Source organism: Camelus ferus, chromosome 23 (genome assembly GCF_009834535.1).
Source record: "Camelus ferus isolate YT-003-E chromosome 23, BCGSAC_Cfer_1.0, whole genome shotgun sequence".
Lineage (NCBI taxonomy): Eukaryota > Metazoa > Chordata > Mammalia > Artiodactyla > Camelidae > Camelus > Camelus ferus.
In genome coordinates this window covers 25,009,024-25,036,331 of record NC_045718.1, presented here as the reverse complement: position 1 = coordinate 25,036,331, position 27,308 = coordinate 25,009,024, and the positions used below count along the sequence as shown (strand labels likewise).

The window sequence follows — 27,308 nt, the reverse complement described above, 5'->3', positions numbered from 1 at the left end:
CTTTAATGAACTCACACGAATGTCTTGTCTGATGAAAGGAAATCCAGTATAGGAAATAAAGTTAGCACTGTAATCTTTAAAAATCAAAGGACAACAATATGTATAATTAGGGGTGTGATAAAGGCTTATTCATTGGAGGCTTACACATAAATTAAACACAATATACAGTTAAGAGAGACTTGAATTTACCTTCTACCATATTACCATCCTTCTGAAAAATTCTCTCTTCACACCACTGACAGTGGATTAGGTACTGAATCTTCTTGGCTGTTTCATCTGCAGAAGTGGGTCCTCTCAAAACTCTCACAACAACCAACACAAAATGTTCTAGAGCCACTGCAAACAGTACTTCTATGCCTTTGTTACACCGAGCTGCAGCTCTGGAAAAAATTTTTAAAGTTATTTTGGGAGCTTATCATGTTCCTTTGTTTGACATTATACTGACAATACTAACCTGGACAGTGCACTACAGACAGGTTATGGGAAAATAAGGAAAATTCTACTCTTAGTAGCAGTGCTTTTATAAGATCATTACTATAACTTTTATATGAATTAAAAGACAGGAAGTGCAGAATGCTTGGCAGGATTTCAGTAATGACACATTTTCCCTTATGATATCTTCTCAATATTCTCTGGTTTTCAGTGTCATTTTATCGTTGTCACCACTATCTTTCTTTAAATCCATTTTTTCCTGTAAAAGCTTTTTCCAAACAATATGTGTTTATTGAGTACTAACTACATGTGGGACTGTATGCAAGCTGCTGAAAGTTCAGTGAAAGATGAACAGGCAAAGTCCCTGTCATTACTACTTTCATAGACTTTTGGGTCAAATTCTACTTGATACACCGTTTATGTACTTAGTTTTCCCTCTACAGTATACACTAACTTAAACTTAGTTTATATGTACTGATTTGAATTTGCTGTTATACACATTTCTAAGTATGTACAATAAATAGGTCCTTGGCTTGTACCACTGAACAGCAGAGTTTTCAGTTAATTAGTAATAACCCTAAAGGTCTACGAAGTCAAACCACCTGTACTTCTGCTGAGGTAGGAACTTCAATCTGAACGCTGTGAGACTAGGGTCAGGGCTAGTGAGTGAGCTGGCTGATCAGTATCTGTAATCTAAATGTCCATTTATATTATATCATTATATTACTCCTCCAGCATAATTTTCTGAATAAAATGGGTGCTCAAAAAAAAAAAGTCTTCCTTTCTTCAACTGTTTAGAAATTCTGATGAGAAACAGAGAAAACTTTGTTTTATAGGTAAGATCATTTTTCAGAATCAAGTTTATAAGCCATGATTTTATTCAAACTACATAAAGCACATAAGATGAAATGGACATTAAAAAATGATTGTTTCTAAATTTAAAAACAATCTTTGTTTTCCCTTTTCATGGTGCTATCTCCTATCTACCCTATATGGTTGAAATAAACTGATTTAAAATTAACTTTCATTTTTATAGTTTCTTTCTTACTACTTCATTTTAATAACATTTTAAATTGGATAGTAAATTGACTATTTTAGGCACAAGCTCTTAAATCAAATTCAAACAGATACAACGTAAGATTACTAAACAAACCAAGATTACAGAGAAATTTTGAAAAATGAAATAAGGACTTCTTGTAGTATTATTTCTTTTTATAAAACACCCAAACTTATTAGGTACACTGCTGGCCATTTGGTACCTTGCCACTGCAGCTACAACAATTCTGGCTGCTAGTTCCTTGTAATATTCAGTTCGAACAATGTTACAGCCATAGTGACGCCGGGCAACATGTTGTGCCTTGGCATATAAAGAACTGATATCTGTAGAAGTCACCGACACTATGCCAAGGTTTCTTATATTCCTGAATGCAGAATCTAGATAGTTCACTGATGTTCCAAAAGGGTCGAGGTGTCTAAAATCAGAAAGAACACAGACATATTTAAAATCATACCAGTATGCAAAATTATACCAGTGTCATTATTTCTAGTGATAATATTCCACAGATTCAAAAGTACTTCACAAATCTATTTTAAATGCATAATTATGCTTTTAAAGGAGCAATAAAATGATCATATGATTTGTTATATATATAAAAATTAATCAGGCTTAGAGGAAAACTCATGCCCAGGCATTTTATTTCAAATATCAGAAAATGTTCTTACTGTATATTCCTTAGGCCAATGACAAAATAACTGTATTAATTTAAATAAACAACAAACTATCTTAATTTTTAACTGTCCCCTCCCTACCGCACCTCCCCAAAACCCAAGTCAATTTGGAAAGTGATAAAAAAAAATTTTCACTTACATGAAATCAAAAGATCTCAAATGCATCAGTACATTGGCATCCATTTTGGTCACCTTAATATTACCAGGGTTTTCCTCTCCTTCTTCAAGAATATCATCACTCTCTTCCTTTTCTTTACTGTCCACCACAACTTTCAATTTGTTTAAATGGCAGTTCTCCTGAATTAATGTCACAGAGTTTTCATTCAAATCATTTATTGTAACCTTGACTGCATTTCCAAGATGTTTTGCCCATTGTAATCCCATTATCCCTTAGGAGAAATTGGAAGACAAATGAGTTTTTAGATTGTAATAGTTAAAGAATAAAAATAATATAATAATAATAATTTTATAAATAATAAAAAAGCTGTTTCAAAAATCTTAACATTTTTCGTAAGTAATTCTAATTCTACTTTCTCACTGAAAAGCCTCTGAAGAAAATTTACCACACACACACACACACACACAAATGTGTCCAACAGATTTTTATTAACAGTTGTTACAAAACTTTCCTAAAGTACCTTTTCATCTTTATGTCTGTCCTCTATTTGAGGGCATAGGTAAGATTTTTTTTTCCTTACAATGGAAAACTTTTTTCAAACAAAAGCTTACAGAGAAACCTAACACACAACCTAACAGTGGGGTTACTCTGCTTGAAGGGAAGATGGGACTCTGGAACTCCTCCTGCTGCAAAATACAAAAGCAACTTTCCTGGACCAACACTCTTCAAATACTGCAAAACAGCATCACTGTGAATTAAAAAGAACAACTTTGTATGTGTAAGTAAATGATCAAGAGGAAATGAGAACAAGAGGCCCCTTCTCACAGGCTTTCTACACCTACTGGATTTGAGTCATAAGGGACATTCATTACAAAATATCAGATGGTGACACAAGCCTAGCCAACATGGATTAGAAAACCCCCATTTACTGGAAGTATTAACCACCTTCTCCATACATGTACCTCATAAATGTAAAAGATTAACATCTACTATGTGCCATGGTCTTCACATACATTTTTCTATCCTTATAACAAGCTTGTGAAATAAGTCCTAATATCCATATTTTAGAGATGGGGAAACATGCAAAAAGACTGCTATGAGCCTGATTTAAGTTTACAAACGCACATTAAAAAGAAAAGACTGAAAAGTCTCCATACAAAACAATAGCTATAGTGATTTCAGGTGAAAAAAAAAAGTGGTTCACTGCAGCACTACTTACAATAGCCAACCTAAGTGTCCACTGATGGATGAATGAATAAAAAATATGCAGTATCTGCATACATAAAAATAGAAAAAGAAATTTGGACAAAATGACGCAGCAGAGGAAGATGTTCCAGACAATGGAATAGGATAAAATCGTAGAAGAAAAACTAAGAGAAGTGGAGATAGGCAACCTACCCAAGAGTTCAGAGTAATGACCGTAAAGATGATCAAAGAACTCGGGAGGAGAATGGAAACACAGAGCAAGAAGTAAGAAGTTTTAAAAAATAGTCAGAAAATAGAATAAACAACCAAACGTTGAAGAATACAATAACTGAAATGAAAAATACACTAGAAGGAATCAATAGTAGATTAAATGAGGCAGAGGGACAGATCAGTGAGCTCGAAGACAAGAGTAGAGGATATCACTACTACAAAACAGAAAAAAGAATGAAAGGAAATGATGACAGTTTAAGAGACCTCTGGGACAACATGAAGCACATTAATATTCACATTATAGGGGGCCCATTGGGAGAAGAGAGAGAGAAAGGACCTGAGAAAGTATTTGGAGATAGTGGCTGAAAAATTCCCTCACTTGTGAAAGGAAACAGTCATCTAAGTCCAGGAAGCACAGAATCCCATACAGGATTAACCTAAGAGGAATACACCTAGACTCACTGTAATTAACATGATAAAAATTAAAGGTAAAGGAAAAATAGTAAGAGCAACAAATAACATACAAACGAACTCCCATAAGACTATCAACTGATTTTTCAAGAGAAACTCTGCAGGCCAGAAGGGAGTGGGCACAATATATTTAAAGTGATGAAAGGGAAAAACCTACAACCAAGAATACTCTAGTAATACCCAGTAAGGCTCTCATTCAGATTTGATAGAGAAATCAAAAGATTTACAGATTAACAAAAGCTGTAAGAATTCAGCACCATCAAATCAGCTTTACAACAAATGCTAAAGGAACTTCTCTAAGGAGAAAAGGCCACAACTAGAAATGGTAAAGGCAAACATACAGTAAAAGTAGGCAATCATACACAGAACTAGTAGGAAGGTTGAAAGACAAAAGTAATAAAATCATCTGTATTCACAATGAGCAGTTAAGGAATACACAAAACAATTAAATGTAAAATATGATATCAAAAACAGTAATTCTGAGAGTAGGAGAGTACAAATGCAGGGTATTTAAAATGCATTTGAAATTAAGAGATCAACCTAAAGCAATCACATACAGAGAGACTGCTATACTACATAAAAACCAAAAATCTGTAATAGATATACATACAAAAAAGAAAAAAGAATCCAAACATAACACTAAAGATACTCATCAAAAAACAAGACAACTAAAAAAGAAACGGAAAAAAAATCTACAAAAACAAATCCAAAATAATTAACAAAATGGCAATAAGAACATACACAGTGGCGATTACCTTCAATGTAAACAGAGTAAATGCTCCAACCAAAAGACACAGACTAGCTGAATGGATACAAAAACAAGACCCACATATATGCTGTCTACAAGAAATTCACTTCAGATCTAGAGACACATACAGAGTGAAATTGAGGGGATGGGAAAAGGTATTCCATGTAAATGGAAATCAAAAGAAAGCCAGAGTCACAATACTTTTATCAGATAAGATAGACTTTAAAACAAAGGCTATAAAAAAAGACAAAGAAGGACATTGCTGGGAAACAAGCTGCTGGAAAACAAGCAACTAGAAAACAAGCTGCACGTAAATTTTCACGAGCTTAAAATATTATATTCACACTTACTTGCTTAAAATGCACATGCTTGCTTTGTTTTAATGTTTTACCCAGTAGATGACCTATAACACGTATTATGCTAAAGAAAATTTGTGAAGGACAATCCTGAGATTGACCATAAGGGCACGAAGGAGGGAAGATGTTTCCTTAGGGTAAAACAATGAATGGTCCTGGAAAGCCAGATCATCCATTAACAGAACTTTGTTCTGGCAAGAAAGCATGCAGCTTAACCCAGGGGAAATATTTGCTATCTCAAGATGTCCCGGAGGCAATAACAGGATAGACTTAGAAATTTTGCATACCCCAAGGAGGGTGATTGTTCCTGGAAGGGATAGGCCTGAAATTAATCAGTTAATCAGCAAGCAGAATTTAGTGCTTAAGGCATGGAATATCTAAAGCCCCACCTCTTTGATCCCATTTTTTTCCTGAGCTGCATACTCCTAGTAAGTATGATGTCGACCAGGCTTTCAGCACTCTAGATCCATGAGATCTTGAGTCCCCTGGTCCCATCTTTGCTCTTTACTTTTGTCTCTTTGTTTCTTAAGTCTTGCATCGCCGGTCCTCAGACACGGTCCTGAGCTGCGTTGGATGTAGCAGGATACTACATAATGATCAAATGATCAATCCAAGAAGATATAACAATTGCACCCAGATATGATATGCACCCAGAAAGATACACCTCAATATTTAAGGCAAACATTAATAGACATAAAAGGAGAAATTGACAACACAATAATAGTGGAGGACTTTAGCACCCTACTTACATCAATGGACAGATAATCCAGACAAAAAACAAATAAGGAAACATAGGCCTTAAATGACACATTAGACCAGATGGACTTTAAAGACATGAAGATCCAAAACCTCTGGGACACAGCAAAAGCAGTTCTAAGAAGGAAAGAAATCATAAAGATTAGAGCAGAAATAAATGAAATAGAGACAAAAAAACAACAGAAAAGATCAATGAAACTAAAAGCTAATTCTTTGAAAAGATAAAATTGATAAACCTTTAGCCAGACTCATAAAGAAAAAAAGGGAGAGGGACCAAATAAAGTCAGAAATGAAAAAGGAGAAGTTATAACTGACACCACAGAAATACAAAAGATCATAAGAGGCTGCTATGAGCAACTATACACCAACAAAATGGACAATCTAGAAGAAATGGACAATTTCGTAGAAAGGTACAATCTCTCAAGACTGAACTAGGAATAAACAGAAAATATGAGCAGACCAATTACCAGTACTTAAAATTGAATTAGTAATTTTAAAACTCCCAACAAACAGAAGTCTGGGACCAGATGACCTCAAGGTGATTCCACCAAACATTTAGAGAAGAGCCAATGCCTATCATTCTGAAGCTATTCCAAAAAATGGCAGAGGAAGAAACACTTTCCAACTCATTCTGTGAGGCCACCATCACTCTGATACAAAAACCAGAGAAAAATATCACAAAAAATGAACATTACAGGCCGATATCACTGATGAATATAGATGCAGAAATCCTCAACAAAATGCTAGCAAACCAACTCCAAAAATATATACACCATGATCAAGGAGGATTTATCCCAGGCATGCAAGAATTTTTCAATATCTACAAAGCAAGCAATGTGATACACCACATTAACAAACTGAAGAATAAAACTCATACAATCATCTCAATAGATGCAGAAAAAGCTTTTGATAAAATTTAACATGGATTTATGATAAAAACTCTCTACAAAGTGGGTACAGAGGGAACATACCTCAACATAATAAAGGCCATATATGACAAACCCAGAGTTAACATCATACTCAATGGTGAAAAGCTGAAAGCATTTCCTCTAAGATCAGGAACAAGACAAGGATGTCCACTTTCACCACTTGTATTCCATATAGTTTTAGAAGTCCTAGCCACAGCATCAGAGAAGAACAAGAAACAAAAGAAATCCAAACTAGAAAAGAAGAAAAACTGTCACTGTTTGCAGATGACATGATACTATACATAGAAAATCCTAAAGATGCTACTAGAAAACTACTAGAGCTCATCAGTGAATTTGGTAAAGTTGCAGGATACAAAATTAATATACAGAAATCAGCTGCATTTCTATATACTAACAAAGAAACATCAGAAAGAGACATTAAGGAAACAATTCCATTTACCATTGCATCAAAAATAATAAATTACCTAGAATAGACCTACCTAAGGAGGCAAGAAACCTGTACGTTGAAACTGTAAGACACTGATGAAAGAAACTGAAGCTGACACAGATGGAAAGATACATTGTGTTCTTGGATTGGGAGAATCAGTATTGTTAAAATGGCCATACTACCTGAGGCAATCTACAGATGCAATGCAATCCCTATCAAATTACCAATGACATTTTTCACAGAACTGAACAAAAGAAAATTTATTTGTATGGAAACAAATGATTCCAAATAGCCAAAACAATCTGGAGAAAGAAGAATGGAACTGGAGGAATCACACTCCTTGACGTCACACCATACTACAAAGCTACAGTAATCAAAACAGTATGATACTGGCTCAAAAAGACACATAATAGGATAAAAAGCCCGGAAATAAACTCACGCACTTACAGTTAATTAAAATATGACAAAGGAGGTAAGAATATGTAATGGAGAACAGATAGTCTCTTCAATAAGTGATGCTGGGAAAACTTGACAGCTACATGTAAAAGAATACAATTAGAATAATCTCTAACACTATATACAAAAATAAACTCTGAATGGAGTAAAGACCTAAATGTAAGACTGGATACTCTAAAAGCTCCAGAAGAAAATATAGACAGAACATTCTTTGATTTAAACTGCAGCAGTATTTTTTCAATCCGTCTCATTTCAATCCATTTCAAACCATAAACAAAACTAAAAGACAAACTACAGAATCGGAGAAAATATTTGCAAACGATGTGACCAACAAAGGATTAATTTCCAAAATATACCCAACAGCTTATACACCTTAACATCAAAAAAACCAAATAAGCCAATCAGAAAATGGGCAGAAGACCTAAAAAGACATTTCTCTAAAGAAGACAACCAGATGGCCAACAGACACATGAAAGATGCTCAATATCACTAATTATCAGAGGAATGCAAATCAAAACCCCAATGAGGTGTCACCTCACACCAGTCAGAACGGCCATCATTAAAAAGTCTACAAATAATAAATGCTCAAGAGGTTGTACGAATCATGGTGATACAATCAGCAAAATTCTAGACTGCGGGAAACTCTACAGGGCAAATAATTTCTTATGTCAACAAATAATTATCACACATACACACAAAATGATGGAAGGGAATACAGAGTAAAAAGAGACTTAGAGACATATCAAACAACTGAAATATATAGTCTTTGTCTGGATTCTGATTTTAATTTAAAAATTATGAAGTAATTAAGCATATCTAAGTATTTGATGATATTAAAGAACTTTTCTTAATTGTTTAGGTTTGATAATGGTATAAGGGTTTTAATTTTACAAAGTCCTCTTTTAGAGATTGAATTGAAACATTTACAGATGAAATAATATATATGTGATTTGTTTCAAAATAATGGGGATAGGGCACTATATTCAGTATCTTGCAATAACCTGTAATGAAAAAGAATATATATATGTATATATAACTGAATCATTATGCTATATACCAAAAACTAACACAACACTGTAAGTCAACTATACTTAAATTAAAAAACAAAACAAAACCCACAAAATAATGGGGAAAGAGAATCGGGGAATGAGACATGAGGAAAAGTGCATGCAACTGTAGATACAAGACTGAGTATAAGTTGGTAATTTCTGAAGTGAGTGATAGACACCAAGGGATTCATTTATTATACTCTCCACTTCTGCATATATTTGAAATTTTTCCATAATAAAAAGTTTACCTTGAATCTTTATTTTTTATACCAAATATTCTGCTAGATATGATATCCAGATAAATTTCCTAAGAAAAGATACTGTACAAGGAAGGTGGGCAAAAGGTACAAACTTCCAATTATATGATAAATAAGTACTAGGGATGGAATGTACAACATGATGACTATGCAGAGGTAACATTTTTATAGTAAAGTTAAGCAGGTAAATCCTAAGAGTCCTCATCTCAAGAAGAATTTTTTCTTTCTTTCTTTTCTTTTTATTGCATCTACATGAGATGATAGATGTTAGTTGAACCCATCATGGCAATCCTTTCACAATATATATAAGCCAAACCATCATGCTGTTTATCTTAAACGTGTACAGTGATGGATGTCAATTATTTCTCAATAAAACTGGAAAGAGTCCATTCGTGTTCACGTGATATAAATAAACCCCCAGTTTTCAAAGTGGCTGAACAACAAAAACAAGAAGAAAAAGGAAAAGAAAAGATACTGTATAAATATGATAAAGTGGGGTTCCAAAAAAAGCTTCATTACTTACCAGTAGCTCCAAAGGCATCTAGACATTCCAAAGGTTTCCGTTCCTTAGCCAAAGCAGCCAGAGTGCAGAATATTAGCTGCCTAGAAAAAAGTGTAATAATCTGAAATAATCTGTACCATGGCCTCATCATTGTAGATTTTATTTTAAGAATGTAAGAATTGGCGTTCCTACTTACTGTGCAAGCTATTTTGGAAAGAAACCTAATAACATATTCCCTACTTAATAGTACGAGAACTAAGAATTTGTGAAACTAAGCTATGAATCTAATTTGGTTTTACTAACAAGCATTCACTATGAATAATGATTTTATAAATAAAACTTATAATAAATAAATAAAACAAAAGCACCAGCCTGTTCATTTAATTATATAAAGCTGGATCTGTTTTACTCTGAGAAAGAAACTGGTTTGGTAGAAAAATAAAAGAGAGAAAGCAATCATTCTGAGAAAATGTTAAACTAAATCATTTTCATTCTGTACCTATTTTTAAGTTTCAATATACTAGAACATGAAAATTAAGAGATGGTACATTTGTAATGATTTGAAACATCCTATAACCCCTTTTTCCATTTACCTTACCGATTTAGCTTCATTTTGGGATTAAAATAGGAATCTGTTTTCTGAGGTACAGAATAGTTGGGGCAAACTTGTACATCTGTGTCTGCTTCTTTCAAAATTTCATGAGGTGGTTTAGCAGCAGAAGCTAAAATGAAAAAAAAAGACTTCTAATGAAATACAACATAATTCTAAATAACACAATATACATTTTAAAAAACCCTTCTTTGTAACATTTCATGTTAATGAAATCAGTTGGGTAGATGTCAAATCTCCAACCCTCACCCCCGAAACTGATCTATTTAGCACTGTCTCTGGAAAAAGTAGTACTCAGTTAATTATTTGGTGAATTAAAGTTTATTAGCTTAAAATCTTAACTGCCTAGCATATCAATATAACTGTATAATGATATCCACTTAAGAACAATCAACCTAAGATAGCACAAAAGCCTAAAATACCTTTATTACCCATCAAACACTACCTTGTGTTTATATAGGTTGGCTAAATATATTTTATTGCGGTATAAACATTACAGAATTAGTCTCTGGTTATATCCCAGTAGCCAGCACGGATGACTAGGAGTCACTATATTTCCTGAACATGTTTGACTTCAGACAGTTTCTCACAATTATGATTTTAAATGATAATTATATTCAAATGCCTAAAAAGTAATTGAAAAAATTATTCTACATTTAAGATACATTAGAATCATTTAGCTATAAACCCATATGAAATACTGATGTATTTGTGAGTATGCTTTCAGTATTTAAGAAATGAGACATATATAACATGTGTGGGGAAAAATAACTGGGATCCTTTACATTTGGATTTCTTGATAAAATTACAGTCAGAATGTTAACTAAATGGGAATCATATTTCTCTTTCTACAATGCCAAATAATAGTAATCTTTCCCAGTGTTGTGTTATATGTCTCTATACCCACCAAAGTGGAAAGTCATATAGCTCACAAGATCAGCCTTTCTCAAACCAGGTTCTGTGAGAAAATTAAGCCCTAGAGATAATTATTTCAGTGACTTTTATTTTTTGAATTCTTAAAAGTACACAGTACCATTCTAGACGTATACAAGAGAACTTATTACATATAACTGATGCCTTAGGGCAAGAGGGTTTAATTCTTCTTGAGAAGGAACCGCCTCAGTATTAACAAACAATTAGCAACTAGATATCACTCAGGATAATAAATAGTCACTATATATTAACTCTACCTCCTTTTTCCAGTGTTTTTCAACAATAAGTATGAGACAGTTATTGGTGCAGGAGCCACTGCTGGTAATACAATCCTATAATCTTTCATAAGATACCTAGATTTACTTGAGCATCAGTTGCTTTTTTCTACCCACTTGTTTGTTAAATATAGCCATTAAATTGAGAACAGCTGAATGTTGTGAGAAGCCTCACAGAAAAATAAAACCTGAAGTAACAGATTTGTAGTTCACTAAACGATCTGGTTAAATCACTGTATTTCATCTGCCTGGTATCTGAAAAGAATAATCAGACCATTGTTTAAGAGTTTACTTATTAACATGATAATGAGATTGCTCAACTTACCAGCAGTATACTTGGATTTAGTCTCCCCTTTATTGACATGGCGCCTAACATGTCCTAGCATATCCGTTCTTCGGGTGATAGTTGCTGAACAAATGATACAATGATAATGGGCGCCCATTTTACTGGATATCTATCAGACAGAGGATTTAAGTACATAAATAAGTTACTAAGACAATGAAATAAAAGCGTATTTAAGGTTGTGAATTTAAGTATGTTGGTGTATCGTGAGTTTAACGGTATAGAAAATAGTATTCATTTTGCCATGTAACCTCGGAAGGATCTTTACTTCCTTACCTATATTTATATATACTTTTCAGTCTTACCTTACAATAGGCCACAAGTTTAACGTCTTAGTTTTTTCCATTCATTTTAATCAGCAAACACTGTACTCTATTTTCTATATCAGCACTTACAAATGGGATGATACTAGCAGCAGTGCACTGGTAGATATTTCACAACCGGCTCTCCAGGAAAATAAAGCCCTGGTATATAGTGTTTGCAGCTGTCTGTGGTATAAATACAATACCATGGCCAACGCTGAGCGACAACCATGGCATTTCAAGCTCCCAATGTGAAATCACTGAATGTGAATCTGGGAATCATTTAACACCCGCTTTCAAGATTTCTAGAAATTTGAGCTAGATCTAGCATACTACTGAATGTCAGACACATAATGAAAAGACTATTTTTTTCAAGTAAAAAATTCTCACTTCATAATACCTTATTTAGCTGAGAAAAGAAAGACTGCAATGGCTCGTTTCCTACTTTTGATGCCTTTCATTCTTAGTGCTTCTAACCTCCTATCTACTCGGGATCATACAGCAGGTGGAGAACAGTCAACAACATTGCACAGGGCTCCTTATGGTGCTGTGATTATCATCTTCAAAATATCTTGGATAGACTTAATGAACCAAGCAATATCCTGACTACTGCTAAAGAAATGTTTGGTTTTCCCCCCTGGCACTTAACTCTTTCTAGTGACCCCAAAGGAAAATTAATAATGAGGACTCATTAAGCTAATAGGCATACAGGATAGTGTTACTAAAAAATGTTTTATAACTTGTATTCCCAAAGGTCAAAGATACCCTAAAAATAAACACATGTACTTTTAAAAAAAATTACTGAGATTTCAGAAAGATTCTTGATTCTGTCCCCAAATTAAGAGGACAAGCATAGGGAGGATGAGTATGCTAAGATATTTACTAAACCACAGAAATTGAAGGTTCTAAGTCCATGACCAAAATTTATTTTGAAATAAAAAAATTACTTTCTATTTAAATTCTACATTCCAAAATTAGTAAATGAGTTAATTTTCCTTTTGAACAAAGGGGGACAGTTGATCTGACTGAAACTAAAAACTATAAAATGAAAAGTTCAAAACAGTAACTTTTTTTTAATACATTGCTTATTTTTCCTACTATGGTAATCAGAAAGCACTTGTAAACAAAGTCTTAAAGTAAACTTCATTGCCAAATATGCGCATTTTAGTCTGAAAGCAAGTACAAGTTGCACTTTCTTTAAAGACAGCTAGATCTAAAAATAACAAATCTAACATGTGATTACCTGTTCTCCAATAATGTTTGGTTTCACTGGTCGACAAGGTAAGTGACAGATGCACATCCTGTAACCTAGAATGAAGAATTGCTGCTTGTCTTATCACTATTCATTAAATATTCAATTATTATTAAAATTAGCAAATTTTATTTTATAGGAATGACTGGGATTATTCTTGTATTTGTAATGTCATAATTAATTTATTTGAATGAGACTGCCTTAGTTTTATACACTTTTATACACTCTTCCCTCTGAGAAGGAATCCCAAATTATAGTTCTAGCTACTCATTCCTGAGGGCCAGATCTCTACTTCTAATTGCCTATTGAATAACTGGTAACTGGGTCAGCATTTCAAAACCTACTGTTGAGGACTAAATTTATCATTTTGTTTTGAACCACATCTCTTTTTCATTTTTTTTTTAAATTAAAAAAAATTTTTTTGGGGGGGTGAAGCACGGTAATTAGGTTTATTTATTTATTTATTTCAAACTGTGTCATTTTTGTAACTATTATAATTGGTATTTTTTCTAATTTTCATTTATCTAGAGTAGAGAAAGGCTATGATTTTAAATGTTTATCTTATCTCACCACTGTTACAAATCCTATTAACTCTAGTTTTTTTAAGCTATCAGCAGAAAAAAGAGATGTTATCTTCTCTTTTCCTATATTCATACCAATTATTTTACTTTCTTTTTTTACTACATTTATTATGCCTTCAAAAATATGTGTAAAATGGTAGTTGTTCTAATACAAAAGGAAAAGTATAATATTAAAACATTGTTCAATAAGTAATGTGGACTTCATGGCCAAGCAGAGCACCCAGTATAGAATGGATGCTTAATCAGTGTTTGCCAAACTAAACTATTTGTGTCGTATCTATTGCCTAGAGAGCTATACAGCTTTATTAATAAACACATTAAACGAGGAGCATTAAATTCCTCATAATTTTAAACTGAAAATATTTGATTATGTTCTCGATAAAATTCCAAAACTGGTATCAAATTTTGAATTTCATTTATATCACTTTTTAGCAAGCACAAAAATACTAACCTTCAAATTCAACTGAGACTTTCCAGTGTAAATTTTGAAGGTGACGATGAAGTTTATGGCTATTACAAGCTCTGAATTTTTCCTTGGGGCACAACGGACAAGCTTGTTTGTTTCCTATTAAAGAAAAAATAACCAATAAAGCATAGAATATACTAGCTATTAAGGCTTAAATTTAGCTACAAAAGAAGGAACAGAGACCCTCTCCTGCCCTTACCCTGCAGACACACACACACTTCTTAGATAATATCGTTAACATTAGGGAAAAGTCATTCCTGCCTCAGCAGGTAGTTAACAATAATTGTTTTAGCACATGGTCAGTGATTGCTCTAAGTCTCTCCTCTCTGTGGCTAGCTGAAATCCTTGTTGCCACTGGGAACAGAGAGGATGAGGAAGTGATCAACTCTATGATATTTCTCCAGCCAAAGAGAGAACATCACTCTGTACTTTGGGCAGGGGAAAAGGCAGCCGTTGTCACACCCCCCAAGGGGCAGAAGCTGGGCAGAGAGCGTAAGTACCTGCTGTGGTATTCCTCTACTCTAGCAGCAACACAAACAGTTAACATGTGGAGCTAGAAAAACGGAAGAAGGCAGTGGAAGGAGTAGATGCGATCCCATATAGTTGCTATTCTGAGACTGGGGTCATGGTTACAACCACTGTATCCTATCACTAAATTTTAAGTTCTTCCTTCTTTATTAGCATATCCTTGAGAAGATTATGGACCATCAAAATAGAAGTCTTATGTAATTAGAAATGTAACGCATCTCAATAAAAAATTTTGATGAATTAAAATCTCAAATCTAGGTTTAAAGCAATTCAAATATACAAAAAAATCAGTAACTCATTTTTAATACAACAAGTACCTTTCACACCTAGCACACGGCAAGTATAGGCATAATTAATTTTTTTAATATACTCTTGCCTACTTCAAAAAACCATGAGGTGGTCTTGAGGATGGAATCCAAGTATTAAGGGTGGCAAAACAGAAGAGAGGAGCTAGGAACACTTGACAACATTGTAAAACTCTGCACCAGCCCTAGATTGCCCACCTTGGGACTTTTACATGAGAGAACATAAGCCTCCATACTATTTAAGGCACTATTCTGGGGGGATTTCTGTTACTCAGTAAAATGTAATTCCTAACTTAGAGAATACACAGTCCTTATATACCCATGAGATGGTAATCTGCTCGAGGAGTTGTGAAATAACTTATTCCCATAGTGCACCTTTGCATACAGAAGGCTACAATTTCCTAAAGAAAAAAAAATTATTTTACCTCTGCTCTGGTTTGGTGGCAATAAACAGGTTTATTGTTACCAAGCTTTTCATGAAAGATTAACAAATAATTAGAAACAGAAAAAAAAAAAACAAACCCTCAAAACATGGAAATACCTGCATCAAGATTATCTGAGTTCAATGAAGAGGCAGAGTCAAAATCTCCTTCAGTTACGAAAGCTAACTTCTCTAGATCAGCAAGCTGCCTTTGAATTGAGATGTGTCTCTCTGAAAAGAAATTTTAAGAGTTAGAAGATTATGCTCTAACAATCTGTATTCCAACTTCGTTTTTATATGATCACATCACACAGGATTGACACTTCTATCTTCTCTAGCACAGTGCCCCAGTAACTAGATGGGAAAAACTGCTGCAACTGTTTATAAAATGACAAGTGTGCCTCAAAAGGCAAAAAGTAACCTCACAGCTTTCAAATTATATCTTATTACTTCAATATAATTCTACAAAAAATGTTTCTATTCTGTACAAAATACTAAAGCTGTGTTTTCTGTCTTCAAAAAAACTCAATCAGGTGAGAGAGATTAACAAGTTAACTACCAACTATAACACAAGGCAGAAAGAAATGAATACTAGAGGTAAAGGTAACATGATGCAGGCACACAGAGGAAGGAGTAATTAGTTCCAGCAAGTGCCTCTGAGAAGGTCTTCACCTAAGACATGGCATCTGATTGAGACTTAAGGTATGAATAGAATTTCAGTAAGTAGAGATTTGGTGTCCGGCCTTATAGACTGAAGTAACCTAATAAGCAAACTCATGTGGTGTAAAAATATACACCCACATCTGTACCACCTCTGGCTGGAAAGTGGTATGTTTAGGGGATAGAGTCGGTAGAAAAACATGTAGCTGAAAATGTGGTACAAATTATGGAGGCTTAAATTCCATACACGTTAGTTTGGACTTCATTCTTCATGCGATATGAAGTCTTTTCAGGTTTCTGAGGAAATATGACTGAATGCATTTCAGGAGGGTATCCCTGGTTGTGGTACCAAGGATCAGTAACTGAGAAATTGGTAATGAAAAGGTACAGGAGAACAAAAGGTAAAAAAAGAAGCAAAGAACTTGGGATGTGAGAAGAAAGGGTGAAGATTAAAGAATAACTCTAAGATTTCAAGTTTATATGGTTGAGAATAATGGTACATTAACCAATAAAGGAAGCAAAAGAGAAAAGGGAATTTAGTTTTTCACACAGTGTGTTTAGTTAGTACTCGTATTCATATACTAAAGTCCAGTAGGCAGCAGAATTTTTTTGTGAGGTCAGGAGGGATTCTGAATAGATATAAATCAAAAATACACATTAGGTGGAACTGTGAGCATGAGCAAGAAAGCCTAAGGGAAAAATGTGAAAAGATGAAGAAAAAAGCCAAAACCCAGTCCCAGTCACACATTTTCAGGTTTCTCCATTACACATTCTTCAAACTTCTAAAATTTGAAATTTATGAATTAATCTTTCCAAGATATATTTAATATCTTTCCAAGATATATTCTTGATTAGTGCTGTGGGGGATACATCCCCCAACGCTGCTGAACCACAGCTGATTAATATAAATGGATACAATTTGGAAGTGAGGGATGGAGGGATGTGGGTATTTATGAGATTCTGAGGAAGAAAAATCAGGAGGGTAGATTTAAAAAGGAAAGATAGTAAGGAGAATCAAGATAGCGCAGGAGCCAAGAGAGAAGAGACTGTAAAAGAGAAAGACTCAACACCAGGTGTCAGAAAATAGTTGTAGAGGTCAAGGAAAGACAACTGGACTTAGTATTTAGCAGGTCTCTAGTGACCTTTAAGAAAGAAAGTTCAGTGAGGTGTTTGAGAGTATAAATGGGATTGGAAGGAGAAACAGAGTACAGAAAATCAGTGTCAATTTTTTTTCCCCAAGCTTGGAGGTATAAAAAAGGTGGTGGATGGGACTGTAACTCGCTTTTTCTTTCTTTTTAAGGACAGAGAGACCTGAATACATGTGGCCCAAAGGAAAGGAACATTTACAAAGTGGAGTCTTGAACATGTAAGACCAGGAGATAATACTAATAGGAAAAGACACACAATGAGATAGGAGAAAGTGGATAGACCACAGGGTTCTCTAATATTCACAGTATAATTACATTATACAGTTTAGAAACTTAAGGCTTTTAATTTCTATTCTTGACACTGCCATCTTCCTGCCCATTCCCCTTCAGACTTCACTCCCACCTGCTTCATTTACTCTTCTGCATAGTTTTTGTCCTTGTTTGTCTCCCCCACAAATAAGCAGTAAGAAGGCAAGGGCCTTATTCATCCTTGTATTGGTTAAGTACCTAGTGTAGTAACTTGTACATAGCAGGCACTAAGGTTTTTAAGTAACTTTTAAAAATCATTAGTCTTTTTGGATGCAGTATCACACTGAGCCAATAATTTCAGAGTTCGATTCAGCACTATCAGACCTTCCTGCAAAAACTTACCAAAAGACTCATTTTTATCTTTTTTAAAATGAGAAAAACAAAGAGCAACAAATGCTACTGGTTAACTTCTTATACCAGGCTCTGTTCAAATGACTTATAATGAGATATAATTTCTGTAAACAGGTAAAATTTTTTTCCCATTTGACCAAAAACTTTTAATTGCTAGGTCAGACAGTAAGAATTAGGCAATGAATCCATGTGTACAAACCAACCTATTTAATTTGAAATCATAAAAGCTTTTGGCTTCCATAATTCAAAGATCTGTGTGTGAAACAAGATAACAATGTGCTTATTGAAATCATTCTAACTACCAAGTAATACAAAATAAGAGAAAGGGGCCTGGTAAGTCAGATGAGAAGACTGAAAATCCCGTGGTCCACTACTGAAGAAAACTCTCAGATTCATGACATGCCTCAAGATTCATGATATGCCTATATGCATCTCTGAAATCACTTTCTGGTTCAAGAGAGTAGATATCAGACAATTTGTACTTAAACCACTCAAACCTTTTTTATAACACACTAATAATCCAGAAGTCAATAGGCAAATCTCTTTCTAAAACAAATGAGTTCAAGAAGATGCTAGGAGATTCTTTTAAACCTTCTTTTTCCTCAATTTTCAATTCTATTTCAGATATGCTATCTTCATCTTGCCTAGTTAAGACTAATTTCACAGGACTGACTAGACTATCTAAAAGTAATTTTTAAAATGTGATCAATGTATGTTTTTAACGCATTTCAGATTTCTCAATCACTACATATTTGTCCCAATGATGCATTTTCAAGTTACCCAAACATTACACATTCTTCAAATTACAAACTTGTAAATTTTGGAATATATCAGTAAATCTTCCCAAAGTATGTTTAACATATTCTTGATGGTGGGGAGCTGGAGAAAGCACGCAGTCCCTAAAGCTTCTGAATCATTTCTGGTTGATATAAAAAGATCCAATCTAGACATGAGTTAGGGAGGCTACCTTACTCAGGACAGAGTACCTCCTTTCCCCACATTGTAGTTATGGATGAAGAAACAACTGGCCTTACTTTGCACCTGCTAGTACTGATCTTATGTGACGAGGAGGGGCCAACTTGAGGAACGCTAACTTCGTCTTTTCTGTTACCAGTCCTACTCTTAAATCTGCTATAACAATTTATATGTTGTTTTAAGATTGCAAAATAGTTCTACTACACTATCACTATCCAAATATTTTATAACATCAACCTCACAACTGGCCTAGAAGCAGAAAAAACAATGAATTAAGATATTTTGTTATAATTCAGAAAGAGCATAAGGGTCAATTTTTGAACAAATTTTAAAAAGAAGACTCTCTTAGACCTTCTATGTAAAGGTGTTCAAGATTAAGAAAGTGTTACTCATCAATCTTTTAAATTCCTTTATGGTCCCGTAAATCACCACTTACAAAACATGCCAGCAGTCTCAGAAGCACAATAATATGGGCTATTAATTTTCAACAGTCGACTTCTGATGGAAAAACATACAAAACTCAACTGGTATTTATGTCTAAGGGAAGACATCTGTAATTTAGTCGACTCTTTCTTAAACTACTCATTAGCCTCAAATTCTTTCCGGAAGCAAGCTGCTAAAGAAAATGAAATAACGAGGAAAACCCATCGCTTGTGTATGTCGAGTCATAAAAGCTAATTGACAGCAACGGTTTCTAAATCTTGGCAGTTAGAATCTCCTACAGTGAACAGGTTGCTCAGTAACTATATCCTATTTTTAAGGACTCACAGAACCATGGCAGATGGGGCTGGGAGGGAAACTACCAAATTAACTTCTTATTTTTGTACCAGAAAAAGACCCCCTTTAACCAAGAAGCCCTCAACCTCATTAATTCCATCTGCACCCCCCCGGCCTCCACATATCCTTCACCGTCCCCGAGGTTTGTGAAGTTCCCTTCCCCATCCTGTACCCTTTTACCCGCTGTACGGGTCCCTCCTGCCTCCCCCCATTTCCCTAAACCTGCCTTTCCCCATAAGAACCATCCCAGTGAAGAAGGGCCTCCCCTACTTCCCAGGAAGGCGCACTTTCTCGCTTCTCCTGCGGCAGAAAGATCTGGGCCTCCTGCACTTACTGCTTTCAGCCTCGTCAGGGGCAGAGGCTAGGGACGGGGATAGGGCCGAAGCCTGGGCCAGGTTAGGGGCTGGGGCTGGAGCCGAGTCCAGGGCCGGGGTCGGGGCGGAGGCAGGAGGCGAATCCGGGGCCGGAGCTGGGACCGGAGCCGAGTCCGGGGCCGGGGTCGGGACCTGGACCTGGGCCACCTCCTCCTCCTCCTTCTCCTGGGGCAGCAGCTCCTCCTCCGCCATATTCTCCATAGTTACCGCCTCCGTGCCAGGCCCGCCCCGGGACTAGGAGGGGCTCACGGCGGGGTGAGAGAACTGGCGTGAATGCCCAGAGGGCTGGATCCGAGGACTGGGGAGGCAAATGGGGAGAACGGGATGCGTGCAACAAACAAAAGACGAAGAACCAGTGACCAAATCCTGTCAGCAGAAAAACAAAAACCCAGAGGCGGCGATTCCCGTTCTCATCCGCTTCCTTTCCCCCGAGGCGTTACGACGCCAGCACAGACTGCGCAGGAGCGTGCTGGGGACGGCGTCCAATGAGGTCAGAGAGTTCTGTTTCCACGGTGCGTCTCCGTTCCAGCCGTCCGCCCCCCGAACCCAACCATAACTACAATACCCAGGGTGCACCGCGCCGTCTGGGCGGAGCCCCGGTTCCAAGTCCCTCGAGGAAGTGAATGCAAAGCTAAACAAACGCTCCTTAGTGTTCGAGGGGTAACCTGCGTCCGAGCGCAGAACTACATTTCCCAGCGGGCATCGGGTTCGGGGTCCCTTTTCCTTGGCCTGGGCTTCCCAAGTCGCCACCGCCGCCCGCGCTGGTGAGTAAGTTAGGGGGCTGGGGGGCTCATTGGCGTTTTGCTGGGCAGCTTCCCCGCCTCACTTCGGAAGCCTAGCGGGCAGGAGGCGTGACGGACGAAGGATTCCGGGGCCCCTCGAGTCCTGGGCGGGGCGACTCTGTGGGCGGACCTAGGGTTGACCCTGCTCGGAAAGGGTGTGGTTCTGGCCTGGCCCTGCGTCTGGGGCAGCCCCGCTCCCGGGGTAGGGTCTTGTCTGTACCTGCCCCTGCCGGTGGGTGTTTTGCGAGCCGCGGCCATGCTCGCCTGGCAGTCAGGTGGACTTGGAGTTGGGGTCTGCTCTTCATCTCCCACCTTCACCCACACCGTGACCGGAACACTCTCTTCCTTTTGTTTTTATTTTTGCTCTGACCTACATATTCCCAGTAGCAGCGCTACGCTGTAGTTGTAAGAGTTCTGTGGTTACGGATTTTTTTACGGGGGGGGAGGGTGCCCTACGCTTGTATTTAGGCTTTTAATACCCAGAACTCTGAGTGTGTTGAGCTTCGGGGCACTCGACTGATGCGATTCACATCCCTCAGGGCATGTGCCGGTGAGTCCCCCTGGTCCCGTACCTCTCTTCCCTTTGCTCTCTAAGCCTGCTTAAACTTGCTTAAGCCTCACTCCTTCCAACCCACTGGGGTAGACAAGGGGAAGACGAGTTTTCTGGCTGCTCTGCTTGGGACTTTCTGAATATTACAGGCGACATGGAGGAGAGGGAAGCTCCTTTTAGTCTCAGGTACGAGACTCACACTTCCAGTTGGGTTTCCTAGTTAATAAAGCTGACACTTAATACCTAACTCATTGGTCTGTTTCCTACTTGTACGCACGGGAGAGCACGTGTGATTATTTAGCAGTTTGAAACTCAAACAGGAATTTGGTCCTCCCTCCAGCGCCCCCCAGCCCCCCCCCCCCAGTAGTTAGAAAGTATATTTGGAGGATTTATCCCCCTTCTCCCCAGTTTAATGGAAATACAGTTTATCCCCTGGAAGCTTTCGTGAATTAAAGTTTTCAAGCCTTTGTAGTGGCCCCATCTCCAACTTTTAACTAGTATTCTTGGATGTATACTGCCTCACTGCTCTTAACAGTTAATTAAAAATGGGATTATAACACAGTATAATTTACAGACATGAGTCTGTAAATGAGACATGTGGCTAACTATATTTGTGCATCAGCCAAGAATCACTGATTTTTTTTTTCTGAAAGACTAGATGGTTAATTGAGAGCTTTGTTCTGTATGTCAGTCTTATTAATACCACCTGGAAACCAGAGAAAAGAGTTAGATTTTAGCCTGTGCGTTCTGTTGGAATTTTAATAAGAACTTCTAAGCATGGTCCCTGCTCTTGAGATCTCTTAAAGAAGGGGGTCTTCAAAGAAGTTTGAGGAATTATATTAAGTGCGTGTATTACTCATCTGTTGCTGCCTGAGTTATCTCAAAACTTACTGGCTTAAGACAACAAAAACATTTATCACCTCGCAGTTTCTATGGGTCAGGAATTCAGAAATAGCCTTCTTGGGGTACTTGGCTCTAGGTGTCAGGAGGTGGCAGCGAAGATGCCTGCCACTTGCTGCACGTGAAGGCTTGATTAGGGCTGCAGGATCAGCTTCGAAGGGGGCTCACTCACATGCTTGGAAGTTGATTCTTTTTTGGCAAGAGGTCTCAGTTCTTCCTTGGTGGGCTTCTCCTTGGGTTACTTGTATGTCCTCATGACATGGTGTCTGGTTTTCCTTAGAGTGAATAATTCCAGACAGAGAAAGGCAGAAGCCACAATGTCTTGTTGACCGAGCCACATACCATCATATAGTAATATCCTAGTGGTTACCCAGGTCAGCTTTATCATGAGAGGGGACTACATATGCTGTAATTACCGGGCAACAGGGATTATCAGGAGCCAGGAGTCATTTTGTAGGCTGGCCAATACGGGCAGTCTCCCTTCATTTAGTTTGTATTTTCATTTCCATATATTAGTATGAATTTCACACCAATATAAATATAAAACATTTGTCATAGGAAACGTAGAGGTGTTTTTCCTCAGACAATCCACTATCTGCAGAGTTTTTTCCAGGTTGTTTCATGGGCAGCAGATTTAAATTAGTGTTCTTTGTGTTCAAAGTAACATCATACTAACATGAATGGGTTTAAATTGTAACATAACCAGTTTGTTGGCTCTAAACAGTTCATTTCATGGAGGTTGTTGTTTTCTCTTGTACCTTTTCCCCCCATGAAATGGAATCCTTGAAACAGGAAAGGGAAATGAAGATTATTGCTCTACTCTGGAAGCTCCACTGAATTCAATTATTGCCATAAATTATTTTAAAAAGCAAAGTTTCTGGGTAATTTAGAATCTGTGCTTAGAATTCTATTGGGCTGTTCTTTTATTAATTTTTATTATTAGATTCTCTATTAGTTTCAGAATTTTTCTTCTTTCTCCTATAGTCATCAGAACATTCTGAAAGTTTTATCTAGTATAATTGATCATTCTCTTATACAATTTCACTTTACTGTCATGATTCATCAGGAGTGATTGCAGTTGCTTGGTTTCTAGCCTTTGTTATGGCCAGAGTCTCAATACGTGTCCTACCAGCAAGAAACTCTCCTTCGGGCTTTGCCTCTGGACTGCTTTTGTATCTTTCTGCCCCCAGGACCTACTGATGTTCCCAGTGTCTGGCCTCTACATTCCAGCACTATCTTCAGAGTGTTTATGGCCATAGGGATGGCCATAGGGAATGACTGTGTCTGTCTTATTTATTTGGTTAGTTATTTGGTCAGCAACTAACATAATAGACTTGATCCAGAGCAAGACTGGAAGAATGAGACTGGGATGGGAAGTGGACGGAGGGACTGCAGTGAGTAAGAGTTGAAAGTGGCTTGGAATGAACAGTGTATATTCTGGGGAAGAAAAATTCATTCATTCACTCAGCAGGCATTTATGAACACCTCCTAAGTTTTTAACACAGCATACTCTTCAAGAAGCTCAGGGTCTAGTAAAAAGACCACCTCATAAGTCAGTATTTTTTTAGATTCTACTGTGTATTACCCTGTGCAAGGTATTTTTACATCCATTGTTTAGAGTTCTTTAAAAATTCTCTGGGATGGGTTATCTCTATTTTACATATAATGAAAGTAAAGCTCAAAAAAAAAAATGTATGTGATTTGCCAAAAGTCACTCCGTGAGGGACAGAGAATGTGTTAGGAAAACGAAAATCTATGACTGATGGGTTTTGAGGTGTAGGTGGGGCAAAATACAGTCATCCTGCAGGCCGTTGAAAATGGTGATCTGATGCTTAGAGAAGTCAGGGCTAAAGGCATGGTTTTGAGAGTCCTTTCTAAGAAGGTGATAGGTGAAGCTGGAGGAGAGGAACAGTTCATCACGTGGGAGACTATAAGTGAAATAAAGTGGAACAGTGAGAAAAGCCTGTCACTTTGAGAATGAATAGAAAATGGAAATCGTTTTATAAAACTCCAGTCTTGGTGTAAATGAAGAAAGAATAATATCTAATGTTTTGTTGTTGTGGTAAAAATTAAAAAAAAACCCACATAATTTATTTTTAATGTTTGTATTAGCTTTTCAAAATGTCTAACAAAGACTCTTGTGGAAAAAAGGAGAAGTCTTGGAGAAAAGACACCACCTCATCGCCTAATGTTGATAAAGTAAGAATTTTGATTTAAAGACACCCTTTTTTATAGTTTATTTTTGTGTAATAAAAATATGCCTCCGTTTTAAAATGAGATATGTAAATATTTTCTTCTTTTCTGACCCAAAAGAAATAATTTGTTTTTCTCATTTTTTACTTGCATTGTTTTATTTATTCCTCACAACTCTTTGAGGTAGGTACTATCATTATCCCAGTTACACAAATGAGGAAACAGAGACTTGGCAGTGTCCTTTGCTGGTTCCTCCTCATCTTTTTTTCCCCCCACTTTAAAAAATATATATATATTGAAGTATAGCTGATTTACAATGTTGTGTTAGTTTCACACGTACAGCAAAGTGACTCAGTTCTATTTGTGTGTATGTATACACATTGTATATATGTGTATACACATGTGTATATATGTGTATACACACACACACATAAGGAGTAGAGAAAGCTTCCTGTTGTGCCAACTAGCCAGGCACATTCCTGCCTCAGAGGCTTTGTCCCTTTGAATTGAAAACTCTTTCCCTAGATACTCACTTGGTTTGTTCCTTCGTTTCTTTAGGTCTTCATTCAAATGTCAGCTTACCAGAGGGACCTTTTCTCACTATTCTGTTTTAAATTATAACTGCCTCACCCCTGCCTCCCAGCTCTTCCTGACCTTTTCTCTGCTTTATTTTTTCCCATAGCATTATCTGACACACTAAATGTATTAGTTGCTTATTTGTAAATTCCTGCACTAGATTCTAACTTTAATGAGGGCAGGGACTTTTATTGTTTTTTCGTTCATCTGACCCCTCTGTTGACATGATAGATGATACTCAAAATGTACTTGACCTGGGGCTCTTAAACTCAAGATCCAGTGAAAAATAACTGGATATATGGCTTTACTTTGTAGAAGACTGAATTCTACCATGGCAGCGCCACCTCCCACTCTCCTTAGCTGAGCTGTCAGCGGCCTTCTGCTAGAGCACCTATGCCCATCTCATCTCTAATTCAGGAGTACTCAGATCTCTGATTTCTAGTTGACTTTCCCTTCTAGTTGAGTTTCTCTTCCTCTTCCCAAAATTTGAGTGCCTTTGAACATTTGAACCTTGGAAGTTGATTATTAATGTAGAAGGAATGTGGATTTATAATAACAATGTTGTCTTATACTGTGCTTCATTTTGTGCTTTTCTTTCCTTTTTTCCAAATGCCATTCTTAGGATAAGAAGGAGGAAGAAATCTCAGCAAGTTCTGCTAGTTCAGCTTGCACTGTAAGATCCACTTCATCAGAGAAGAGAAAATTGGTAAGTGTTTAGACACTGTGACTAACTCTAAAAATTATTTATTAAAGTTTTAATGTGCAACTAGAAAGTTTATGATATAAATTCCCCTACTGGTTTTCTATTAATTTTTTCTTTATATTATATTTACTTTTTGATTACCAACAGAAAGAAAACCAGTTGGTTTTTTCTTTCTGCTACTCACTGAAAAGCATTTATAAAGTTCCCTATTTCTGTGTGCTGATAGACCCTATCATGTGGGATTAGACAACGTGGATGTAAATCTAGACAGTTTTTAAGTCTTTTTCCATATATGGTTATATTTGTCTTTACAATTTCCTTTTCAGTTTGCCAAGGCAGCATAGTGTTTGCATTTTCTGATTCAGAAATTGAGATCCAGAAAGTGAAGTGATTTGTCAAAGGACTAAAAATTGTGTACAGCAACAGAGCCAAGTCCAGAGTTGTTTCCACCTTCTCACAAATAATAAAAAACAATGACAGCAGACTAAACATATTAAGCTAGTGCGTGGGTGGTTGGAGAAGTACTCACCACATTCAGGTGGGAGTTAAGTGTGCATCCAGATTGCTGCGCAATTGTGGGTAATAAGAGAAAGTAGGAGGGTGCCAAGATGGTGGAGTGGAAAGACGCTCTTAGCTCACCCTCTGCCATGAATACACCAAGAGAGACCGCCACAGACCCACCCATTCTCTCAGAACACCTGCTGTACTTTGACAGAACATCCCCTACTTCAAAAGACAAAATTCCTCACAAAATCTATCAGGAGAGATAAGAAAAGAAGAAAAAGGAAATTAATGCAGGACCTGTCCTGGGAGGGAGGGAGTGGCAAAGGAGGAACAGCGCTCCCCTAGGACGGCCCCTCTGCAACAGAGTCAGAGGGGAACCTCCGAGGCTTAGAGGACTTCACAGCAGCTGCTTGACCATCAGAACTGAGAAACCAGCACAAAGGGTCCCTGCGACCCCCAGCCCCAGAAGCGAACCGGGGGGGGTGGGCCAGGCCGGGCTGCCTGAGAGAACAGAGGGCTAGTGGCCACCTGTGTAGAGGCAGCCTTAGGGGGCTGGAGTGTGTTGTAGGCTGTGGCTGGGAGTGTATACAGAACAGAACAGCCTGGGTCCCCCATAAAAGAAGAAGCAACACTACTGGTGCACATTGAGGGGAGGGGCACAACACAGATGGACCATAGCCACTGTCTCCACTGGCCTGTGACACCATTGCTGGAATGTTCTCACAAGAAGAGAGGTGGGGCTCAGCCATAGCCACCATATCCCCTGGTGGATGGCTCCAGGCGGAGGTAGGGTTGAAACCTGAATCCTTACCCAGGGGCTCCACAGCTTCGTAGGTGGGGCTGAG

At 37.1% G+C, this 27,308-nt stretch overlaps 2 protein-coding genes and 1 long non-coding RNA gene across 6 annotated transcripts in view; 2 read left to right on the top strand and 1 right to left on the bottom strand.

The window, feature by feature from the left end:
* TRMT1L (tRNA methyltransferase 1 like) overlaps nucleotides 1–20,662 on the bottom strand; it is a 29,763-nt gene extending 9,101 nt beyond the window's left edge. Inside the window, exons 1-10 of the mRNA XM_006185545.3 lie at nucleotides 20,216–20,662; nucleotides 15,782–15,892; nucleotides 14,393–14,506; nucleotides 13,352–13,416; nucleotides 11,789–11,918; nucleotides 10,244–10,367; nucleotides 9,667–9,746; nucleotides 2,300–2,549; nucleotides 1,692–1,904; nucleotides 190–380 (exon numbers count right to left, since the gene is read on the bottom strand). Of these exons, the coding sequence (XP_006185607.2) occupies nucleotides 190–380; nucleotides 1,692–1,904; nucleotides 2,300–2,549; nucleotides 9,667–9,746; nucleotides 10,244–10,367; nucleotides 11,789–11,918; nucleotides 13,352–13,416; nucleotides 14,393–14,506; nucleotides 15,782–15,892; nucleotides 20,216–20,456 (1,519 nt within the window). The 5' untranslated portion in view covers nucleotides 20,457–20,662. The remainder of the gene's footprint in view (nucleotides 1–189; nucleotides 381–1,691; nucleotides 1,905–2,299; nucleotides 2,550–9,666; nucleotides 9,747–10,243; nucleotides 10,368–11,788; nucleotides 11,919–13,351; nucleotides 13,417–14,392; nucleotides 14,507–15,781; nucleotides 15,893–20,215) is intronic.
* On the top strand, nucleotides 5,786–17,496 carry LOC116659243. Its single transcript, XR_004314482.1, has 3 exons — nucleotides 5,786–5,798; nucleotides 8,428–8,432; nucleotides 17,360–17,496. It is a non-coding gene; the product is annotated as an uncharacterized LOC116659243 (long non-coding RNA).
* A 218-nt stretch (nucleotides 20,663–20,880) lies between the features above and the next one.
* Nucleotides 20,881–27,308, top strand: part of SWT1 (SWT1 RNA endoribonuclease homolog) — a 153,233-nt gene continuing 146,805 nt past the window's right edge. For 2 of the 4 annotated variants that reach the window (XR_004314480.1, XM_032466483.1), the window contains exons 1-3: nucleotides 20,886–21,019; nucleotides 24,600–24,686; nucleotides 25,879–25,962. Coding sequence is in view for 3 of the 4 variants with exons in the window: in XM_032466483.1 (XP_032322374.1) it covers nucleotides 24,609–24,686; nucleotides 25,879–25,962 (162 nt within the window). In the remaining variant the exon portion in view is untranslated. Of the gene's footprint in view, nucleotides 21,020–21,192; nucleotides 21,588–24,599; nucleotides 24,687–25,878; nucleotides 25,963–27,308 lie in introns of those variants that run through there. The other 2 variants (XM_014560003.2, XM_032466482.1) reach the window with 2 other exon arrangements.